General features: G+C 36.3%; 3 protein-coding genes across 4 annotated transcripts in view; all 3 read right to left on the reverse strand.

Annotated features, from left to right (window-relative positions):
* Positions 1 to 1449, reverse strand: part of septin4a (septin 4a) — a 6797-nt gene extending 5348 nt beyond the window's left edge. Inside the window, exons 1-3 of the mRNA XM_039678017.2 lie at positions 690 to 1449; positions 512 to 608; positions 349 to 435 (exon numbers count right to left, since the gene is read on the reverse strand). Coding sequence (XP_039533951.2) covers positions 349 to 435; positions 512 to 608; positions 690 to 944 — 439 coding nt within the window. The 5' untranslated portion in view covers positions 945 to 1449. The remainder of the gene's footprint in view (positions 1 to 348; positions 436 to 511; positions 609 to 689) is intronic.
* A 2508-nt stretch (positions 1450 to 3957) lies between these two features.
* Positions 3958 to 9963, reverse strand: LOC120482639 (septin-4). Of its 2 annotated transcripts, none has more exons than XM_039677162.2 (10): positions 8873 to 9963; positions 8667 to 8751; positions 8300 to 8386; positions 8045 to 8168; positions 6029 to 6163; positions 5809 to 5926; positions 5593 to 5685; positions 4739 to 4835; positions 4327 to 4466; positions 3958 to 4226 (listed from the first exon to the last, which is right to left on the reverse strand). In XM_039677162.2, exons 1-10 carry the CDS (start codon positions 9068 to 9070, stop codon positions 4215 to 4217), a joined length of 1089 nt encoding a protein of 362 aa, XP_039533096.2. In that variant the 5' UTR covers positions 9071 to 9963; the 3' UTR covers positions 3958 to 4214. The 2 variants fall into 2 exon arrangements, with proteins under 2 accessions (XP_039533096.2, XP_039533095.2); XM_039677161.2 differs by having other exon boundaries at positions 5587 to 5685.
* Positions 9964 to 10049: 86 nt separating this feature from the next.
* limk1b (LIM domain kinase 1b) lies at positions 10050 to 22295 on the reverse strand. Its single transcript, XM_039677159.2, has 15 exons — positions 22077 to 22295; positions 19064 to 19202; positions 17117 to 17226; positions 16851 to 17012; positions 16657 to 16762; positions 16393 to 16577; positions 13369 to 13558; positions 13198 to 13284; positions 12991 to 13122; positions 12828 to 12887; positions 12491 to 12556; positions 12250 to 12406; positions 11483 to 11538; positions 11240 to 11397; positions 10050 to 11151 (listed from the first exon to the last, which is right to left on the reverse strand). The coding sequence occupies exons 1-15, from the start codon at positions 22124 to 22126 to the stop codon at positions 10968 to 10970; spliced, it is 1842 nt and encodes a 613-aa protein (XP_039533093.1). The 5' UTR covers positions 22127 to 22295; the 3' UTR covers positions 10050 to 10967.
* Between the last annotated feature and the right edge of the window lie 2056 nt (positions 22296 to 24351).

Below are 24351 nucleotides of genomic sequence, written 5' to 3' on the forward strand. Positions count from 1 at the left end.
AATAAATAACATAATGCTTATAAATATAACAAATGTTGTTTTACAGAAGAATATTGCTCAAACTAATCATTGATCTACTACTTTAGTTTTTAGTTTACTTTAGTTTTTAATTCGAGTTTAAATTTTTTATTTAAGCAAAGTTTGACATTGTTGTGTTTTTGTCATTTATCTAATTGTATTATACTATTATTTTAGCACTTCTATTACTATTATTTTAGCACTTCAATGAAAACTAAATAAAAATGAGAACTGTTGCCTTTAAGTGTTTATATTTTATTTTATTTCAGGTAAGTAATGCAAATGCTTTTTCTAGTTTTAGCTTTAGTTAACGATAATCCCTTCTCTTACCTTCAGCATTGAGCATCTTCCTGTCTTTGTAAAGGTCTGTGAGGAAGAGGCTGTTGACGAGTGTAGATTTCCCTAAACCTGACTCCCCTGGAAGGATCAAAAGGATAATAATTAATTATAGGACATCAAATATAACTTTTAATTTGACATCTGATGACCTCACCTGCCACCATAAGAGTAAAGGCGAACCCCTTTTTCACAGATTTCCTGTGCACTTGGTTAGGCAGCGTCGCAAAGCCAACATATTCCTTATCTTGATCCTATAAAAAGAGAAAAATCTCCGATAGTGATGTGATTTCAAAATAAGTAAACATGGATTTAAAAACGCAAGTCAACATTACCTCAGCAGAGTCATAGGGGTCAAATCTGCCCCAAGGACTTTTGGCGCGAGAGGGGCTCATGGGAGAATCCAGAGAGCTCATGGAGCTGAGCTGGCCACGGCGAACTAACTCCGGCTCAAGACTTCTGCTCAGGGGTCGTGTGAAAGTGGGCGTCCCCGGGGTGTGAGGGTGGGTGCTGCCGTCGGGCTCCCTGTTCGTCATGGGCATCTCACTTCCAGGGAAAGTTTGACCGGCTCTAGGGGGCAGGTCTCTCATGGTATAGGCCAGTTCAGAGTCCTCACAGTCTCCTATGGCTAAACTAGACAACTGCAGATATAGGACACAAATGACTTCATAGTTTCAGTTTAGATCAACTCTAAATAATCAGCTTGGACCTAATGGTGCATTCCATTTGTCCTTGGAAGTGGGAGATTCCTAGTTCCCAGTAGGAACTTTTAAGTGGAATGGGAAACTCAGGGGACGTTCAACAACCCCGACTTCAGAATCCAATATGGATGCTCAGCGCAACATCCATAGTGGAAAAGCAGTAATATACTTCTGTTTGTCTGTGTTAAACTCAGTGGTGCACATACTATCCCAACCTCTATTTGTAGACTGTTCAAAATAAAGTTTGTATTCTGAAAAAGCAGGTTTGCATCCATGTTAGTTTTCTGACCAACGTGCTAAACTCGGGTGTGACGTCATTCCCAGCTGCAACATCCCTCTTCCGAGGTAAAGGGTCACAGCATGGGTTGTGGAAAGCTGATAACATGCATTTAAAAGTAGTATTGAATCTTCAGTTTTAGGAGTGCAATCTATTTTGATTTTCACGAATTATGAAACGTAAGATTAAAAATGGAAAATATTCCATCGAATGCTTAAAGTATATATTAACAATTATGGCAGTGTTGTAATACTTGCGTAATGAATTGTAATTGGGCCTCATTATTGCAAGTCTTTTCATACTAAATTGTGAATAGTATTATGTTCTTGTATGAAATTGTAATTCTAATTAACCATCTATAGCCACATATCCAATGCCAAATAAATAAATGACAGAAAATAATAAATTAAAGGCATCTGTGTGAGAAACATAGAGATAATCCTATTTGGCATTATTTATTTTGTTTTATAATTTAAATGTTATTTTTCTTATTTCAGAGCTTGACATATCCAGTCCCCATTTACTTTAATTATATTTAAGTGTATTGGAAGCATTATAAGAGAAAATAATAAGTGGCATTTAATTATACAATTAACATGATCATGTTGTTCTAACCTATTCATGAAACACAAAAAAATAATGTACCGCTTCTTAATTTCACATAGTTAAAGTGAATGTGAACTGGGGCTGTCGCGCTCCAATTTTAATTTACTGTAAAATTACATTAAATTTAAGGTTAGATATAATTTACAGTATCCCCCATAACACGTTTTACTGTACTTCTACAGATACAATTAAAATATTAATTTACAGGATTCGTCACAAATAAACAAAGCTTGAACACAGGAAGTCACTCAGTCTCTAATGCAAACAACGTGACCTGCATTCATCCAGCAGCCTGTCACTGTTCATTAGTCCACTCCAGACACATTAATACCTCACACTAATGCCCTGATCTCCAGTAAGATGCTAGAGAAGTGGGGGTCGTGGCTGCAGGCACAGTTTGACTGTTTTCCTATAACTATAACAACATATCTTTCATAAATGAGTAGTTATGCATCCATACCTCAGGATCTGGAGCCAATGAAAGTGTGTAAACAAAAAGAAAGAGAAGATATTAAAGTTCCAAATCAGTCAGATGCGTTTCTGACCTACATTTGCATCCGTAATTTAGAAAAAAAAATTGATTTTATTTTTAAAAGCCCTTACCGCGTTGTCTGTACATCGCATTCACGAATCGGTTGGTGGTCGACGACAGGTGCTCCATTTCACTTCACCAGACCAGTTTACATCCACTTATCAATGCCGTTGATGTTTATCTAAATAAACAAAATCGTCTGTGCGGATTTTATCTGTGGATATTAGTAACGTCACAGAAAAATCTCCGCAATTAAGTTAACGCAACCTTCCTGACGCTAAATGTTCAGGATATACGGAGGAAAGCAAAGTTACAGCACACACAAACCAGCACGGTTAAATCAGTGAGAGCTGTGCGTTGCGTCGCGTGAAGGAGCGTTTCATTTGCGTCGCGCTTATAAACGTCGCGCTTTGATTGGTCGACTGCGTGCCGACGCCAGCTTGAAGATGCGTTGCGTCATGATTACTCTTGTAATTTGTGTAAAGGTGAAAAGCAAACAATTTTTCATTTATTTTTCCATTGTATGATGCATCCAAAAATATTTTGGATTATTGTGGAAGAAAGATTATTGAGAAAGATAAGGCATACTTTATACAGTTGTTAACATTGAGGAGGAAGTTTCACATTCATAAAATGATATGGTCTGACTCCAAACCAAACGTTTCTTGCTTTAAAAATGATTTTAAGATTTATTGTTCTCTTTTGTGTAATTGCACAAGTAAAAAGGCAATTATTGTAAGCAAGTATGATGTTGTATGAAGTATAGCACCATTTTTTGGCACTGTTCCTTTTATTTTACTTTACTTTACATTGTTTTTGTTTTACTTTGAATTATTAAGTCTCATTGTATTGTTCTGGTTCATGGCATTAATAATAATAATAATTTTAAAAAAATCGCTGAATAGAATTAAAACAAATATATACTAAGAATTAAATTGAGTTTAAAATATAAGAATATAAATACCAGTGAAAAACTGAAACAACTACACTAAGCAATAAATGTGTTCAACCGAAATAATTGCTATAAAATACATGTTTTCTTTTAGTAGCCATTGCAAATAAAAAAATTGTAAATGTACAGCAGTTTAAATGAAATTTTGATGAACAAAACTTTCTGGCAAATAAAATCATCTTTTTATTTTTTTAAACTCGATTAGCAAGTTAAACATCTTAAGTTTAAAAATGTGACAATTTATGTAATTTTTTTAATAAAATACAAGGCCTATGAATTAGGCTACCATATAGGTAGGTAATTTAGAGCAAAATAATAAAATCAACAAGACAATATGTGCTTTTCACTGTAAAGTATTGTTAGTGTTTTTCGACCCACCACAATTTAAAGGTAAAAGCAGTAAAAAGATGCAGATTATAATTACATAGGCCTAGTTAATTTTTTTGTGTGTGCCTTACCCCAGATCTATTCATTGAGCTTAGATATGCAAAAAAATTCAAACACCTCAAAGCAATTTAAAGAGCTCAGACATTCGACAGAGTAATGGCAAAGGTTTTATTTTGTGTTAATATTAATTTTATTAATGAATATTAATTGTCAATTCCTATTACATTAGCAGAATAATTGCTACAGTACTCCTCCTTTCAACATTTAAATAAAAATTAAGTTTAATTTTTAATTATATATATATATATATTTTTGTATATTTTACAAAGTAATTAATTGCCTCTTCCATCTAGGGGTTTCCATGAGATGCATGCTGTCCTCTTCTGTAATCCAGCTGGCAAATCCTTAAAAATTCTCCTATTAGTGAAAAAAGAGAGTTAATATTACTAAAAAAACTTATGAAATTCTCTCAGTCCTAAAGGATATACAATTTTATTTTTTTTATTTTTTTATTTACCAAGCACGGGTCCTTGCACAGGCAATTTATACGATAGTTCTCATACAACACATAGTGAGTGGTGTGTTTCAGGTCCTGCATGTTTGTGCGGATCAACATGTTCCTCAGATGCACAAAATCACTGTGAGATGGATTCTCAACTGTTGGAGAGAGTGTTACACACAGTATACACACCATATACAACCTCTCTGCTATTTTCCAAGATTTTTGAACATAAAAAATTTGGCCCTTTATATGGTGAAAAGAACTAAAAAAAAGAATTTCTTCCAAACATTTAATACAGATTGGAAAGAACATGATTAAACATGACACAATTAAATAATTTCTATTTTTGAGTGATCTATTCCACTTATCTTAAATGTTACCTCAAGTATACTATAAACGTAACATCTGGTGGTGCGAGTGAACATACCCTCTACAATCCCCCATGGATAGGCACGGGCTCGAACTCTTCTGCCTTCTCTCTCTACTACTGCATTACTCCCAATAACAGCAAAGGGAATACTTCTCTATAAGAAGACATGGAAACATTGTAGAGCTGTTATAAAAAATAACAAAAGCCAACAAGCTTAACCCTTGTGAAAAACTACCCTTACTTGTATTGAATGTCAAATCTTAAAAGTAAAAATTTTTAAAAACTGTACTTGCAGATAATATACTAATGAAATGACTAAAGAGAGTACACTTTCATGACACACAGTCAATATAAAGTGTTGACACTTTCTAAGAGTAACACATTAAAGGACTGTCGTGTATTATTCTATATTACATTTAATGGAGAGATATTTTAAATGTATTAAATTGTAACTTCATCATTACAAATGTGTAATAAAAAATATATTTAAATGCATGACAGAAGTTTTAATAGAAATGACATTAATGTACATTTTAGTTTACTATAAATGCTTGTGTTTAAAAGGACATTTCACCATATTTCAAAAACAATAGAATTATGTAATTACATATAAAGATGGACTTCAGTCCAATAGTTAAGTAGCTCAAACTTTGGACTTAATACACATTGAAACTATAATATATCTTGTTTTAATTGCATGTAACCTGCAATTATGTGTCGGAAAACATTACATTCAGTTCACACTTAAGTGTGATTTTTTTAAAATATGTTATTTTCATAATAAGAACTCTTTTTTTTTTTTTTTGTGAGCCCTTCTTTTTCACAGGGAAAGAAAACTTATTTTAAAAAGCAAAATCTGTGACTCATTTCCAAAAGAAAATAATTTAATGACCTGTAGTGCTGACCTTTACCTCTAGATCCTTCAGCCTGAACGGATCATTATTATGATCACAATCTGGGACCTGGAAGATCTTGATTTTGTATCGGTCAATTTCTGTCAAAATCTATGGAAACAAATGCAAAACATTACAGATTGCAGATCTGGTGGTGGTAGTTGTTGAGATTTGAAGTCATGTTCTTGAAACCATGTAGGCTTTCCCAGATTTCCAGTACATGTTAATTCTCACCTTGGCTTTTATATTGTCTGTCTCTTTTGGAGTGAGACTGTCTGCTTTAGCCAGCACAGGCACAATGTTGACCTTCTGATCCAGGGCCTTCATGAAGCTCACATCTATTGGTTTGAGACTGAGACAGCCCAAATGACATCTGTTAACTCACTTCAGTCTATATGTGTATGGTTATTGAAATCCTGAGATTTTAAAAATCTGTGTTGAGAAGATGTCTTACCCATGGCCATGAGGTGAGATGAAGTACAAGCAGCAGTGCACTCTGTTGTCTCTTATGTTTTTACGGTTCAGCCCAATCTCATCTCTGCGGTACATCTCCATCTGCTGGTCTACATAATGAACTGCAGCCTTCCAGCTGTAACCAAAACCAACGTCTAAATAAATACCTGGGGAATGTGTACTAAATCCTGTTAAAGGTTGTATCAGCGATTGTGGGTGATGTCACTTCTGTTTGTTTTTGAAGCGATATCCCAAACAAACCAAGTTAGTTCGCCCCTCCCTCCCGTTTCGTGCATCATGAAAAACTCACACTAAATCCCTACAATTTGATATTCACTAGAGCTATCCAAGTTTAGTCGAGCTTCACTCATATTTTTTTAAAGAATTATAAAAAAAATTCCGCTACTTTCCCGTTATTCGGACCCCACGATGGCCTACCCCTAACCCCGCCCCTAAACCTACCCATCACTGGGGTTAAGACCAATCAGGGAAGATGGCCTACCCCTAACCCCGCCCCTAAACCTACCCATCACTGGGGTTAAGACCAATCAGGGATGACTATAGTTCCGAAATGGTATATGGTGGGGTCCGGATAACAGGAAAGTACCAAAATTCCTGCGGGGCGCGAATGAGGTGTAGAGTGAGGCGCAGTAGACGCAAATACGCCTCATTCGCGCATCAATTTCGCACGAACGGCGTTAATTGAGCATCTGTCGCTTTAAGCGCATTACGCGCAAATGATTTAGTTAGTGCTGTTTGTGCATTCACGCGTTTGACACGAAGTCGCGCCTGCCACCGAGTTGAAAAATCTGAACTTTGGCATCAAATTCGTGCCGCGTTAACCAATCAGGAGCCTGCTGCTTGCTCATGTGGTGAAAAATCTGGACGCTTCAATAAATTATTTTGTAATATGATCAAATACAGAGCGGTGACTCTCTCGATGAATGCTTGGTCGACATAAAAAATGGCCACCAACAGATTTCGATTCTGACGTGTGTGACGCACGTAAATTTCGCTTCAAACTTTTGTTTTTGCACGCGTCACGTTCACGTTTGACGCGCGAATTAAAGGCCAATTTATACTTCTGCGTAGGGTGCGCGCAGTAGGTACTCTTCGCCGTAGCCTGACGCGCACCTCCTCAAAAATGTAACTACACGTCGCGACGACGCGGACCGCAAGATCCTTGATTGGTCGGCTTGGTAGCATCGTATTTCCTCCTACGCATTTCCGCACGTACCATGTCCTCCGACGTCTTCTCTCATTTCTGCCTTTCAGTTTTAGTAATTTCACTAAAATTAACTGTTTTTCCACCTCAATAAGCTCCAACATGATCCGCTCTCTTTCAGTTGCTATTGCTTGTAGTAACCATAGTAACCTAGCCGCGAGGAATCTAAACACAGTGGAACATTAAAACCCTCCGCCGCCAACTAGCGTTTCGGAGCAGTACTGCAGAGCAACCAAGACCTGAACGCAGAAGTATAAATGCTCACAACGGCGACGCCTACGTGCATAGCCAACGCCGTACACTACGGCGTACCCTCGACGCAGAAGTATAAATTGGCCTTTACACAAAGTGGTCAAGCGTCAAACTAGACGTGGTAGACGCGAATTTGACGCGCTATTCGTGTCCGGTGTAAACGCAGCATGAATTCTTCATTACACATTTGGTGTGAAAAGTTCTTTACATTTGCCAAAAATAGAACTTTTTTTGGTTACTAAAAAATTAAACAGACAAGCCAATGCCAGATGAGAAAAGGTAACACCTTTAAAAAGTAACTAAGCAAAAAGTAAAAAATAACTAAGTAACACAATTAGTTACTTTTTTTTAATGAGTAACGCAATATTGTAATGCATTATTTTTAAAAGTATCTTTCCCCAACACTGCAAGAAACCCTCTATTACTGGACATTTTCACAACTTTGGTGTTGCATGATGCTTCTACACCTCTAGATGTTGTATAAGTTCAATATCAACAAGTGCAACATAAACAAAAAATGACTGAGTGCAACTTAAGTACCTTTCATTATTATTAATGGCATCTCCAAAACCAGGGGTGTCGATAACAGTGAGCCTTAGATTTACTCCATCTTCAACAATGTCTACGGTGCTCTTTGTTATTGACACTGTCCGAGCTATCTTCTCTGTGAGACATAAATGGATGCATTTCACAACAGATCCTCTCTGCATGAATTTTGGATGCCTTGTCTTTAATTAATTCAGTAGTGCTTTCATAAGTAGAATGAATACAATTGTTGAGTAATGTTAAGTGTACCTGAAACATCAGGCACGCATCTGTCCGTATAGAGGTTCGTGAGGAAAAGGCTGTTGACAAGAGTGGATTTGCCTAAGCCAGACTCACCTGAACATAAAATTATTTATTTTAATATAAAAAATTAGTTCATAAAACGTTCAAATTCAGTTGATTGACTGTCAAGAATTTTACATTGTTACGAAAAAATCCAAATAAATTATTTTAAACTTTCTAAAGAATCCTAAAAAAAAAGTTTTACAAACATTTCAACTGTAATATTACTCAGGATATTACCTTTTCTTCTTACTGTATTTTTGATCAAATAAACGCAACCTTGGTGAGCATAAGAGACTTCTTTCAAAACCAGTATAGTTTGCGTTTTGCTTACCAACAACCATCAGATTGAACACAAATCCTGTTTTCACTGCTTTCTGTCGGACTTGGTTCGGCAGTGTCACAACGCCAACACATTCCTGGGAGGGACAATACAAAATAATCCGTATTTTTTTAAAAGTGTAATATTATTTCACAATATTACTGTTTTTTTTTTTTTTTTAACTGTATTTTTGATAAAATAAGACACTTTGGCCATACCTCAGAGGAGTCATACGGGTCAAAGTGGCCCTGTGGACTCTTGTGTCTAAGAGGCGATTTGTCATCAATGGGAAGAGTCTTTTGTTCATGAGAAGATGAGCATGAGTAGAATGTGTCGGATGAAAGGGTACGTTTATCTTTGTCCTCAGCTTGAGTGGAGTCAAGTAGAGAAGTGTCAGGATCCCTGAGGAGACTCATTCCAGACTCATCCAGCGCTAGGGAAAACTAGCAGAAAGGCAGATCGATTGAATGTGGTGATTGACAGCTTACACTGAGTATGTACTTGTTCCTAAATCGTTTTTATGCAATAGTATGACCTACCTCCCCAACTAAGGCAGATATTCATGGTAAGATGATGTGGCATAGGAAATAGACACAATAATAATCTTAAATATTATTAATAATCTCCTTGAGAACACTAACTATATAGCATGTGTTTATGCTCTAACAACAGCAATTTGCAGTAACGTTAAGATTAAAGAAGATTTATTCGAAACATAAACATTTACAAACCTTGAAGGTTGATGTCGTTAATCTGTAAACCGTCTGGACGTTTAATAGACACTGAATTTATGATAGACGCTGTTAGACTTTACTGTTTTTATATTTGTGGTGATAATTATATGATAGATGCAGTGATTACAATTATAGCTAACCTCTTTTCCCTTCAAGTTCATACGTCTTCGCGTGCTATCGGAATTATTGTAAACTAACGTAATTTAGCTTCCTGATTTAAGATAATTGAACATAGCTAAACGTCCTCTCGTCTCAAGTCAAATTTTAACGCGAACTTGCGAAGAACTCGAAATCAGGACTTCAGAAGTGGGAAGTAGGAAATTTCCGATAGCACGTGAAGGCAGTAAAAAAAAAAAAAAAATAGGCTATAGAAAAAGTGTAGTAACCATGTTTTTGTGGCGATTGCTTATTATATGTATCGAACAAATAAGTTACCACGGTTAAACCTGGGTTAAACTAACGTTATGGTTGGTGTAAGTTAGCAATTAGCAAAACCATGTTAATTGTAGTATCCCGTCAACCAAACAACTCAACTCGTTACGAATTAACGGTACAGTTCAAAACATTGTAAATTTATGAAATAATTGTATTATTTCCTACTTGTAAAGGAGCATCTGTTTCGGTGACCGAAATAAACCGTTAAACCGCCGACTCAAATGAATAAAATCGAATGAAAACATGATATTTATTCGTTCCGTCGTGGAGTTTCACAGTTTCTGACACGTAACACAATTCGGCATAGTTACATAAATGGATATATATATATATATATATATATATATATATGAGATGTACAATCGTACGTAGAAACATAAACAAAAAGACAATTTAGATTGCAGATCCACTAAATATCCTTGTGCTAATCTTAAATGTATAATACTGTATAGCACCTTTGTGTCTGAGATCAAATTATTGTAGCAGATTGTACAACCAATAGCTTGTAAAACATGCAGTGACCCCAATATGTATTTGGAGACTTAAAGTCCCCCTGTGGTAAAAATCCAGGTTTTACTATTGTTTGGCTATCAGTCTATGTGATGTTTTATATGCTTTTAGACAAACCATGTATAAACTCATACGTTAGCACCATTGCGGAGTATTTTCTCCTTAAATGTGCAGTGAACTAAAGACAGTCTCAAAAACGCAGCTTGAAATCGCTAATGTTTCTGACATCACAAACAAGCTACCTTGTAATCATCGTCAACGAATGGATCTCCATTTTGGTGATCTACTGATTGATGATTGACTACAGGGGGACTTTAAAATGTATGAATGTCTTTGCATTACACGAGAAAACATAATATCAAATGACATTTATTCTAATTAATTATTATACCACAAATACTTTTCAAACAAAACATTTCACAAAAATACGTTTTAAATGATAAAATAGATATTCTCTTTAAACTTAAGACAAAACGAGTAAAAGGCATTGCAAAAAAAATGGCTCATAAAAGGTGAATTCACTGAGAGAAGCATGTATGGCATTCATATTTGCCGGTCACTGTAAATAACAGTCTGAGAATTTGAAAATCATTCCATGAAAATACTGTTGTCTGCTATATAAGGATGCCAAGTCTCAGCTTCGGCCTAACGCTGAGTTGTCAGTCTGTTTAGAACGAATCTCATAAGTTTGTTTTGGCTGGCTGTGTTTCTCCCAAAATGCTTGGCGGATCTTATCCAGTTCCGACATCAGAGGAACTCTCATCTCCATGTGCATATGCAGGTTCTCCAGCCACTCCTCTAATTTGGCAAAAATGGGACTATAGAAAAGAATACAAAGAAAATGCCACGTTTCAGCAAGTAAATTAGTTTGTAGTAGGGTTATGTAGATTAGTAACTGACAATCACCGTTTTTCAGCCTCCAAGGCACAGCACAGAACTGCAATGGGAAAGAAAGCTTTTGGACAATGTTTTAAACAAAAGCGCTCCAAGAATTCATTCACATTCAATCCAAACTCCTGCGTACGAGGGAGGTCGTCCGGATCGGCATATACTCTTCCGATAATCTGTGATGGGGAATATACATACATTTTTAGGCCTATTTTTTAAAATCAAAATGATGACAACAAGTAGGGAAACATATAAGTCTACCTCACAAAGCACAATCCCGAATGAGAAAATGTCAACGTGTTCATCGTAGACTTTTCCTGCAGGTAAGAAATACTATTATTATGTAGGCCTACATAAAAAGTCGCACTTAAAGGGATAGTTCACTTTGAAATTAATTTTGCTATGTTTTAGCTTACCTCAAGGGCATTCAAGGTGTAGGTGTCTTTGTTTCCGCAGTAGTTTCAATTTTTATATTTTTAGGTCAAACCGTTCTTGTCTGTCAGTCATATAATGGAGGTCTATGGTCACCACCTCAAAGAGCATGCACAGAGAAGTCCAAATTGAACATGATTTAATGACTCATAAATGTAAGTACACATTGATGGCCTAAGACACGAAACGAGCGACTTGTGTGAGAAAACGAACTTGATCACAAGATCACTTGGACGTGGCTGTGGTTACAAGAGTTAAAAACGTTATAAATACTATTTGTTTTCTCACACAAACCGCTCGTTTCATGTCTTAGGCCATCAATGTGTGCTTACATTTACGAGTCATTAAATTATGTTCAATTTGGACTTCTCTGTTCATGCTCTTTGAGGCGGTGACCATAGACCTCCATTATATGACTGACAGACAAGAACGGTTTGACCTAAAAATATAAAAATTGAAACTACTGCGGAAACAAAGACACCTACATCTTGAATGCCCTTGAGGTAAGCTAAAACATACAAAAAATGTGAACTATCCCATTAAATGGTGTAATTTCTACCCTGTCAATCTTATTACTTTGATACCTGATTAATTACCTTGGATCATTTCTGGTGCCATCCAGTAGGGGTTCCCCACCACCGTATACCGCTTTTTACGACCAAGCTTGTTCAATTTGGACATTAGTCCAGGAGAGGACTTCTCTTCCTTCACAAGCTGGGCCAAACCAAAGTCGGCAACAACCACTGTCTGGTTCTGTGAGGAAAACTAGTACTGTCACACAATTCAGTTTGTTTAAAGACATGCTCCTAGTTTATGAGTATTGACATGTATTCTGACCTCTCGAACAAAGCAGTTGTGCGAGTTTAGATCCCGATGAATGATATTCATTGAATGTAGGTAAGCCTGTATCGGACAGAGAGAACAAATGAATGTATAGACAGATACATTATATATATATATATATATAGAAAAACAGCTTTCATATTTGGATGCTAACTAAACTTTAGCTTATTTGTATTTCCAGTGTCTTCACATTAAAGAAATAACGCATAGGGCGCAAGATAGAAGTAATGCCACTGTAAGATTTCTTTTCATGCATTGTTGGATAGTAATGCACTGATTGTACATTCACTCAATGTTTGATCTCTAACACTCGTTGCTCTTCATTACGTACCATTCCAGCGGCAATGTCCTTGGCATAGCTCACTCTAAGTTTCCAAGGGTGATTCAAGTCCTAAATTATGACACATAAATGAGTTTACTCACTCAGAACCTCAAGAAAATGCTTTTTGCCATGTAATATATGGACTTCCTGCAAAGAAAGATTCAGATCAAACCATCTTCTGGATGGTGTCCCTCAGCGTTCCTCCTTGCACATATTCAGAGATCAGGTTTAGCCGTTTGTCTTTGTAGAGAATGCCGATGAATTTTAAGACATTAGGATGTTCCAGGCATCTCATTACTTTGACCTGGAGCCAAAGTTTTTATTAGAAAACAATACATTTGTTGTTTAGGTGTCTGAGAAAGTAAAAACTACAACAAACCTCTTTCAGGAACGTCTTCTGAGTCTCATCATCAAACTGAAGAAGTTCCTTAATCACCATGACCTCACCTGTTTCCAAATGTGTCACCTGACAACCCAAAGGAAGCAATGATTTGGTAATAGTTTGTGACCTCAAATGTATTTGTCAGCTCAGCCAGACTCATTGCTTTACCTTTATGGCTTGTCCAAAACAGCCTTTTCCCAAAACTTCGCCATATATTAGGTCAGAGGGTCGGAAGATGCGTTGTGTTTTGTCCAAAGCGTCAAAACGCAGAGACTCTGATCGATTAATGTCTCTTCTATGGGAAAGAAGTACAGCGTGACGTTGCGAGCATGGAGCTTTATCAATGCTGCAGCTCCGCCTGCAGAGGAAGACAAAGAAATGAACAATATCAGAGACACAAATATGACCTTTTTTAATATTTAAGCAAAAATTTTTTTGATACTAAACTACGATTTTGATCTACATAGGGAGAATTCTTGTGGGAAATATATAGCATTTAGTTATCCCTAGAACAAAGCTGTATGGTGGGGGTTTAAAAGCAGGGAATCTAAGATAACTGAAGTTGACATTTTTGTTAAATTTCTTTTTATGCAATTACAGAGGGATACGCACAACCGGCGCTGCGTCATAGAATGTCTCTGAATAGGTTCACGCCCACTTTTGGGGGTAAACAAACTAGACTCCCCATAGACTTCAATACAAAATAACACCAAAAAACAACGTCCGTACACAGCCGATAGGCGTAAATAACTTAAGAAATCACTTATATAAAACATGTCAAGTAATTATATGTCCACCCTACCAGCCATAGAGTGTGAAAGATACATACACAAACTTAATTTTGGCCAATTTAAAAACACGTCCCTTTATTCTCCCAGCGTCAAATTGGTGTAACAACCCCACCCAGTGGCCAGAGGTGTCTTACCCGGACATTTATTTGTACCTCATCGAGTCACCAGGTAAGCCCCTGAATGATTTTATTTTGTTTTTTAAAGTAAAAAACCTTAATGTATATATTATGAATTTATGATGATGATGGCAGGTAGCCTGGGCTAGTTGATTACGGGCATAAAAAAATTTATCTTTCACGCTCTATGGCAGGCAGGGTGGACATATAATTACATGACATGTTTTATATAAGTGATTTCTTAAGTTATTTACGCCTGTCGGCTGTGTACGGACGTTGGTTTTTGCCGTTATTTTGTATTGAAGTCTATGGGGAGTCTAGTTTGTTTTCCCCCAAAAGGGGGCGGGGACAAAATTGACAGTTAAGTTCCCGGATGTGCCGGTTGTGCGTATGTTTTTGTATACAGCATTACAAAATCTAAAAAACATTTACACATTTTCTAATTTTTAGTCATGTTATCTAGTAAAAATCTCTAAACACCCTTTAAAAATAGCCTATATGAAGAGCAAAAAATATTTAAAGGGATAGTTAAGCCAAAAACTCATCCTCATATCATTCCAAACCCATTCGAAACCCAAATTTTATATTTTAATGAAACCTGAGAGTTTTCTGTCCCTTCATTTAAATTCCAGGTAATCAAAACTTAGAAGATCTAAAACATGTAGGTTTGATGCATGCATGAGCTTCCATGTTTACCATATGTAATGTGGTTTGGTGAAAGCACAACAAGCTCCTGGATCAACGTCTTTGTTGATCCTGACCTGGAACGACTTTTCAATCAACCAGTCAGATTTGAGGAAAACGTTTACAGTTTATGCCAAGTTTAGGCTTACAATTAGAGTTAGGTGCTTCTATATCAGTTTTATTCACCTACTGTATAATTTCCCTCTGATTTTGAGATAACTTATGGTTTGGGTTAGTTTTAGGGGTAGGGATATGGTTAGGACAAAGTTTTGGATGGGAATGTTGTTCCAGGAAGAATAAAATATGTTGACCCAGGGCAGGAAAATGACTTGCTTAGCAAGTCATCCATGTACTTGATGGATGTGATTTTATATGTGAATAAAAGCCTAAATTTAACTGTTAATGGCATAAAGCGAATGTATCTCTTCAAAAGACTTGGGTTAAACGAATCTATTCATATCAACTTATTTTATTTGTGTGACCTTTTCTTATATCGTCTTAGTTTTGGTCAACAGGACTTGTAATAGAAGGACAGAAGGAAATAAAAATGAAAATATCATAATATGTGTTTGGATGATTAACCAAACTCTTAAGGGTTTGGAATGACACAAGTAAATGATTTAGACTTTTGTTTTTGGGTGAACTATCCCTTTAAGATATTGAGCGTTCTTTTCAAAGAATATATCACGAATTAATACATTATTTGTGGCAATTTTGTTTGTTTTAAGTGTAATTTTAAAAAAACGTAAATAACAAAAGTGATCACTGGGAAAAAAACCCAATTAAATCAGGATGCATTTTGCATCTCAAAAAAATTATTTTGCTTAGTTGTTCAGATATTTTTACCTGAAAGCCAAAAAAAATTATTATTAAGCCCTATTCGCACGGGATTAGTATTACCTGGGGACCACGTGTGAATTTGAAATTACCCACCCACATCTGAATTTCGCGTGGCGCATTCGCATGGGCTAAGCGAAGCCTGTGATTTTACTCGAATTTACTGACTTATCTCCTGGATATGATATCATTAGGCTATAGCTTTGAAATGTCTTGTCGTTATTATGTCTAGCTGTATATAATAAACAGAAGAATTGTCCTTAGAATTGTCCTATCCTGCTAAACAACATGTCATTCATCTCCATCTAATCGTTCTTTTTGTTTTTGCTCTTCTGATGGTATAGCTTTCTCTTTCTGCAAATTGTATAGTTGTACAAGCGATATGACCCCGCACCTAAAATAATATCAAAACACTCCAAATCAGCCTCTATTCTCCACAAAAGATGGATAAAAAAGCGCAGATGAAACAAAAACCTTGAAAAAATGATATACGATCCGGCCAAATCACAGAGATGTCGATTCGCACGGGACTAATATTATCACAGGACCTCGGTGTTCGGCGAAATATAGTAGGTAATTTGCGGGGGAATTTTTACTTTACAAATTACAGACATGGCCGATTCGCACGGGATTAAGATCACAGACAATCTCCACAATTATTACAAATTACTACTGGTCACCAGATAATACTAATCCCGTGCGAATAGGGCTCAAGGAAACATTTGTAGTTTAGTATCACAAAATCTGATAAGAATAATTCGTACAGAATATTTGTGGATCGAGAGCTTATTCGTCTGCTGCCGGGAAGGGGAAATAAACCTAGTTTTCCAGGCTTGTCCAATTCTTCTCCCAGCAGGCCCGACAGGTCTTGCTGTTTTGTGAGGTTTTTAGGGTCATGTTCAGTCGTGATTTGCAGGCAATGCTCTGTATCATGAATCACCAGATCTATCTGTTGAAGAAAAATGTTGAAATGAGATGCGTCATGCAGATTATCTGCATTTTTGTCTTATCTCAGTCACTGGACCGACCTCATTGAGTGGAATGTTCTGGACAGAGATTCCATTGATCTCCAGAATCCTGTCTCCAACATGGATCAAGGGCTTAACCTCCGGACTCAGGTTATGCAAGTCCAGCCTGTCTCACGTGGGAATATGTTAGGGAAGGAAACCATGAATATTTATTGAAAATAGGCATGTTATCTTTAGTTAAAATAATGACTCACTGAGATACGGTGATCAAATGGTCTGCATCATTCTTCTTCACAGCGAAGGATAAACCTTGCCTGCTCTCTGCAGGAAATGACATCGATGTCACCGTATGAGGAAACGGTGAACATTTTGCTGACGAATGCTCCGTCGAAACGTTCTGGTAATGACACTTTCCACTGAGAGAGAATAAAAAAAGAGACATAGATCATAAACCAGACAAAACAGAGGAACTTTTCCTGTCAGTGTCAGTGTATAATAAAATGATTTGACAAAAACCAACCAGTATAAATTGGTATAATCCACTAGGGAGAAAGAATCGCCAACTCCAATGATTTTGCCGCAGCTTTCACAGAGAAAACAGTCGGGATGGTATTTATACTTTCCAGCCACCTGCAGACATGGAAGGAAAAGGCAAAGTCAGTGTATTATGTTCAGTACTCTTGAATTCAGCTGAAACAGTGAGGGAGGTGTTGAGGTGGGACAGGGTGACATCATTCTACAGAAGTGAAGCAGCACAATGAAAGGAAGTGAAATTGTGAGTGGGAGGGTTCGCCTCGTCCGCCCTCAAGTCAAAGGAAACCGAAAAAATCCAAGCTAATCGCCTCAAGATGAGAGATCAAATTACTGTTGCCGTTCAGAGAGTGAATTATTGTTTGATTGTGCAATCGTCTAAAAAAAAAAGCATGCATTCCTGAATCCGCTGGGTTCACGCCCCGTGATCCAGTTCGTTCGAGTAAATTCCATTGCTTTCGGGAAAGCAGATTATTCACAGATGTCTTGTTATGCTTAGCGGCGCTCAAACATGGGGATGCTACTTTCTATGCATTAGGAGCTGATTTTCACATTAAAAATATGTTATTTTAAGTCATCACAACATTATTATGTAAAGCGTATAAGTTTATTAAATTATTAGTGTTTTTAATTAAGCATTAGATGACAAAAAAGATCATCTAAATGTAAAAATAGAGGAAATGAGCATGCACAAATATCCAATTTCAGCCAATACCGAGCAATACATAAAATCTATAATAAAGGCTAATAAACTACATTGTAATTTTTTTTTTTTTTTGTAGTTGTAAACATTGGAGAATGTGTTACAAGAAAATACTATTTCAGTCTCCTTCAGAATTCAATGTCTTACCTGCAATTTCTTTGTAAATATTTGAGAAAATCCTATGCCAATTTCTTTAGTGTATATGGTATCGATAAACTGTTCATCAAGTGGATTTTTACTTAAAGGAGTAGTTCACTTTTGAAAAAACTTTCGCTGATAATTTACTCACCCCCATGTCATCCAAGGAGTCCATGTCATTCTTTCTTCAGTCGAAAAGAAATTAAGGTTTTTGATGAAAACATTTCAGCATTTTTCTCCATGTAATGGACTTCAATGGGGTCCAAACGGTTCAAGGTCCAAATTAGAGTTTCAGTGCAGCTTCAAAGGGCTTTAAACGATTCCAGACGATGAATAAGGGTCTTATCTAGCTAAACAATCGGTCGTTTCAAAAATAAATAGTTTAAGTTTTATAAGCTCAAATCCTCGCCTTGCTCTGTTCTGTGATGAGCGTTTGTGACTCTCCTGTTCGAATCAAAATGAACAAATCTTTTTTCGAGTCATTTCGTTAATTTTGTTCGTTGAATGAACGAAATGACTCAAAAAAAGATTCGTTCATTTTGATGAACGAGTTTGAAGAGGAGAGTCACGAACGCACATCACGGAACAGATTTTGGTAACACTTTACAAAAAGGTTCATTAGTTAACATGTACAATGTGTGAACAATACTTCAGTATTTATTAATCTTAGTTAATATTAATTCCAACATTTACTAATACGTTATTAAAATCAAAGGTTGTATTAGTTGTATTAGCCTGTGAACTAACATGAACTCACAATGAACAGCTGTATTTGTATTAACTAACTTTAACAAAGATTAATAAACACTGTAACTAATGCATTGCTCATCGTTAATTCATGTTAGTTAATGCATTTACTAATGTTAACTAATGAACCTTATTGTAAAGTGTTACCCAGATTTTTATTCTGTTCTTAATTTCTTTTCGACTGAATAAAGAATGACATTTACATCTTGGATGACATGGGGGTGAGTAAATTATCAGCAAAAGTTTTTTTTTAAAGTGAACTACTCCTTTAACTATCAGTTCCACCTCTAATCACACATTTCTAATGTTTATGAAGTTCATTATCAGTGTTAAGGTCTAGCTTCTTACCATAATGAGACCGGCGGGGATAGACACTGAGCAGCCGTGGCACTGCTCCCCAAATCGTGAACAGTAATCTTTCTGACAGAAGAACTGTCCATCTCTTTCATAGTACCCGTGCGAAAGATCAGAATTACATTCACAACACCTAACAAAAAGGGAGAGAAAAATGTCAAATTATATATACATAGTTCTGTCATGACGACTCTCGAAGTGTTTGGCATGGTAATGGATATGACAGTGTTGATATAGACACTGTATAGATATGACACTGTTGAGATGTTGCTCCTGTACAATATAGTGCATCTTCCATATTATCCGTGGCAGATCTATACAGGTGGAGCTGGGGAAGGGGCAGGGTTTCTGAAAGCGCGCTGCACTGCTATAGCAAATGCTAACCTAGTATTTGAAGGTTGAGCAGCGAGCTCATTTGGTTACTGATACAGCAGGAACCAATCAGCATTTCCCTGAAGAGATTGTTGTGATTGCAAAGCAGATTGAGTTGAGGACCTATCAGCTTGCCCCATCTAGAGTTTCAAGCTCTTAAAGGAGTAGTTCACTTTTAAAAAAACTTTTGCTGATAATTTACTCACCCCCATGTCATCCAAGATGTCCATGTCTTTCTTTCTTCAGTCGAAAAGAAATTAAGGTTTTTGATGAAAACATTCCAGCATTTTTCTCCATATAATGGACTTCAATGGGAACCAAACGGTTCAAGGTCTAAAAGACAGTTTCAGTGCAAACTGTTCAAAAGGCTTTAAACGATTCCAGACGATGAATAAGGGTCTTATCAAGCGAAACGATCGCTCGTTTAATTAATAATTAGTAAATAACAAAGTTTAAGTCTTATAAGCTCAAATGTTCACCTTGCTCTGTTCTGTGATGCACGTTTGTGACTCTCCTGTTCGAACTTCAAAATGAACGAATCTTTTTCCGAGTCATTTGGTTCATTCAATGAACAAATTGACTCGGAAAAAGATTTGTTCATTTCGATGAACGAGTTCGAACAGGAGAGTCACGAACGCACATCACAGAACAGAGCAAGGCGAGCATTTGAGCTTATAAAACTTAAACTTTGTTATTTTTTTTTAAATGAGCGATCGTTCAAGACCCTCATTCATCGTCTGGAATCGTTTAAAGCCCTTTGAACAGTTTGCACTGAAACTGTCTTTTGGACCTTGAACTGTTTTAAGTCCATTATATGGAGAAAAATCCTGGAAATGTTTTCATCAAAAACCTTAATTTCTTTTCAACTGAAGAAAGAAAGACGTGGACATCTTGGATGACATGGGGGTGAGTAAATTATCAGCAAAAGTTTTTTTTTTTTAAACGTGAACTACTCCTTTAATGTTATGTAGGTATGTGTATACTATCACTCTTTCTGCTTATTAAAAGATCTATTTCTCATTCATTCTGCGTCACACATTAACCTTTGGATTCAACTATGCTAACCCCGAGTTAAATAAAATCAAATGCTGGAGCGAATTCGGGGCTTTTCCTCTCTTACAACATCTGAGCAGGATGCCTGTCATGTGTTCCACAGCCGGTGGTTATCTGCTCTTCCATCCTTCCATTCAATAACACACAGCCCTTTAGCGGAAACACATACGCACAAATACACTTGTGTACACACACAGACACACGTAAGCACACACCATGAAGTCTTAAACATAGCAAACAGAGAGCAGAAAAGCAGGAGTGTAAAGTATTGTAATTGTGTTCCATTAGTATATTAAAGGGATAGTTCACCTAAAAATCAAAATTCTGTCATTATTTGCTCACCCTCAAGTTGTTCTCAACCTGCATGAATTTCTTAGGAGGAATGTGGGTAACCAAACAGCTGATGGGCCCCATTGACATCCATGGTATGGGAAAAAGAAATACTATGGAAGTTAATGGGGCCGATCAACTGTTTGCTTACCCAACTTCTTCAAGCAGAAGTGTTCAGCAGAAGAAAGAAATTCATACAGGTTTGGAACATTTTTTTACTCATAGGTTAGACGTTTTGGGCACAAAGTTTTGCAGCACATTATTAATTCATTACTAAAAACTTTCTCATCTCAAATAAGTGGTTTCTGATCAACATTTTGTGTGAATTGTAATTGACCTGGTTTCTTTACAAAGTTTGAGCATCAGTTTGAGTCTCTTCAACAGTCTATTTTAAAAGTTAAGGAAACGCTTTGTAATAAGGTTTAATTTGTTCATTTTAGTTAACATGAACTAACAATTAAAAATACTTATGCTAATGTTATTTACTGGACCTGAGCTAACATGAACTAACAATTAACATTGTTTTAAAGACTAAAAAATGTATTCCTCATTATTAGTTAATGCATTATCTATTGTCTAATTTTAAAGTTAAATACTTTTCACTTTTAATTGCTCAAGTACTATTAAATATGGAAACTCTTAATTTAACTCAACTTTGCTTTGATACGTTGCAGATTTCATCCATTAGTAACACAGCACTTTAATAGTTTGTATTTAATGGAAAGTAAAAACTCATTTATAATTCCTTTTTGTACAAGTTTAGCTATCATTGTAATGAATCTAAAAATTAAGAGTTATTATATCATACCTCTGCATAACTTTGTAAATAACCAGATTATCAGTAGAGAAGTGGGAGTGGACAGAACTGAAGTGAAACAAAGTCTGAATTTGTTTTATGTAAATGCATAAACACAAACACAATTGTGCTTTTGTTGACTAAGTCAAAGGGGGCTCAACACAGGTCACAAGACCACAAAATTACAGCACATCTAGAAGATATAGTAACAAAGTTTTGTATTTGCTCTTATTTAACGATTTCAAGACTCATGTTATCTTGTGACGATCTGAAAGCAGACTGTTGACAAAGAAGTTCCTGTTTTTGTTTTTTTAGAAATGCTCTGAGGGGCATGTAGCAACATCACTAAAACCACAGCTGTGAGTCCATTTTGAAGAAACGAAGGAAAAGACGAGAAAAAGAAATATAAATTTCAGAGAAAACGTAACCTAGTAAACAAAACGCGGCCAATTTTACCTTTCCTTCCCTCCTCTCCGGCAATACAGGTCCTGACAAGACTTGATCATAGCAGCAGTGGTCGAGGTCGAGCTCGGCTAGTCTCCGTCTGTCAACCGCTCATTCGGGGGAGGAGTGAAGAGGGAGGAGAGGAAAACAGACTCGAGTAGTTTTTCTGATACGCATCACAGAGCTATATGAACCTTCTATGATACGAACACTGATCTATTTCCTGCCAAGTCTTTAAAAAGAGACTCAAATCCCTCCCACTCCTCCTCCTAACTTTAGCCCACCCTCTTCTTCAACTTCTTTGGTCTGCAGAAAGAATACTGTCGGAGGATCGAGTTACCTAGCCTACTGAATGCCCTCATAAATAAAGCTACATGACCGCGCAGAGACGCGCATTAAACTCCTGCATGAGGAGAGGGTTTGTGTAAATGTATTCATGCGAAAGAAATTGTGAAAAGATCTTGATTTGGAACTACTCGCCACATATTTGTATCCTGACCGCATCAGAAGTGGAACCAGCGAAGCAATTTCTATTTCTCGAAAGTATGTTTAGAATTATAACTGGTGTAATTAAAATAGGCTCCTCTGAAAACTTTACAACAAAGCTCTATTTGTTATAGCCTATATTAGTTAACAGGAACTAAAATGCAAAACACTTCTAAAGCATTTGTTTACCTCAGTTAATGTTAACGTTCAATGGGTACCAAACGGTTCAAGGTCCAAATGAGAGTTTCAGTGCAGCTTCAACGGGCTTTAAACGATTCTAGACGATGAATAAGGGTCTTATCAAGCGAAACGATCGCTCATTTAAAAAAAAGAAATAAAAAAGTCTAAGTTTTATAAGCTCAAATGCTCGCCTTGCTCTGTTCTGTGATGAGCGTTCGTGACTCGTACATCAAAATGAACTAATTCTTTTTTCGAGTTATGACTCGAAGGGTCTTTGACCCTTATTCATCGTCTGGAATCGTTTAAAGCCCTTTGAAGCTGCACTGAAACTCTCATTTGGACCTTGAACCGTTTGGTTCCCAATGAAGTGCATTATATGGAGAAAAATCCTGGAAATGTTTTCATCAAAAACCTTAATTTCTTTTCGAATGAAGAAAGAAAGATGACATGATGACATGACATGAGGGTGAATAAATTATCAGCAAAAGTTTTTTTGTTTTTTTTAAAGTGAACTAGGCTTACTCCTTTAATGTAGGAGTAGTTCGCTTTAAAAACAGCATTTTTTTCCTAACTAACATTAACAAAGACAAATAAATACTGTAACAAATGAATTGCTCATTATCAGTTAAAGGTAGGGTAGGCGATTTGTTTTAGAAGCACTTGTTCTTCTCTCTTCACATCCTGACAACAATCAATAATAGAAGTGCTCTAACTATTAAAACATGTGCATATTCTGTGGAAGTTACAGGACCAAAAAATGTTCTTCCAATCAGTGCATTAGGTCCGAATACAATGATATGATGTCCTACCTGCCTGTTAACCTCTGTGCACCTGCTCACACGTCATCAGCGCGTTCCTTGAGGCTATGCAGAGTTGTAGACAGACACTCATCACCTTTTACAGTTTCTCCTGAACCAAAACAACAAGCTTATCCCGCATTCACATCATGTCATAACTGTAATTATTAGATAGCAACACGTGACATTCTACCTAAAAACCTGTAGAGCTAGTTCATGTCCTCAGACTCAGATTTATGTTTTTTATGTCAACACAATCAATAACCCTAACCCTAACCCGAAATTAAGCTCCAACAGTCAGATGGTACAAGTAAAAGCTCTTAAAGTAGTTTATGTTCATTATTATTGTAATGTTTTGTGCTTTGAGACATGAGGTAGTTTAACAACATCTCCCATCTCATGATGTTTTGCAGGCGCTGATGTGTGCATTCATGTGTTTTAAAGGAGATGTGGCTTTAGAGACGCTCTGAAGGAAGGATGGGATCTAATGCTTTCAAAAGTAGGTATTGCTAGCCTCTCTGAAATTTCCTACCTTTAATGTTATTCAATCAATTAACTAATTGGGGACTAATATGAAACAAACTCCGATTGTTGTGTTGGTCAAAAGAGGTCATTAATAAATTGTTTAAAATTTCAAAATAATGTGACAACTTGCCCCAATAAAAAAAACCTTATCCTGAGGACACAATTAAACCATTGAGTTAAAATCTGCATTCATTGCATAGTATATAAATAATAGCCTATCTAAAAAAGATTATAATATATTTAAAAAAAGATTATTATATTATTATATATTTTCTTTTACTAGGATTTTAGTTTTTGTG

This window comes from Pimephales promelas, chromosome 19 (genome assembly GCF_988280905.1).
Source record: "Pimephales promelas chromosome 19, fPimPro1.hap1.1, whole genome shotgun sequence".
NCBI lineage: Eukaryota > Metazoa > Chordata > Actinopteri > Cypriniformes > Leuciscidae > Pimephales > Pimephales promelas.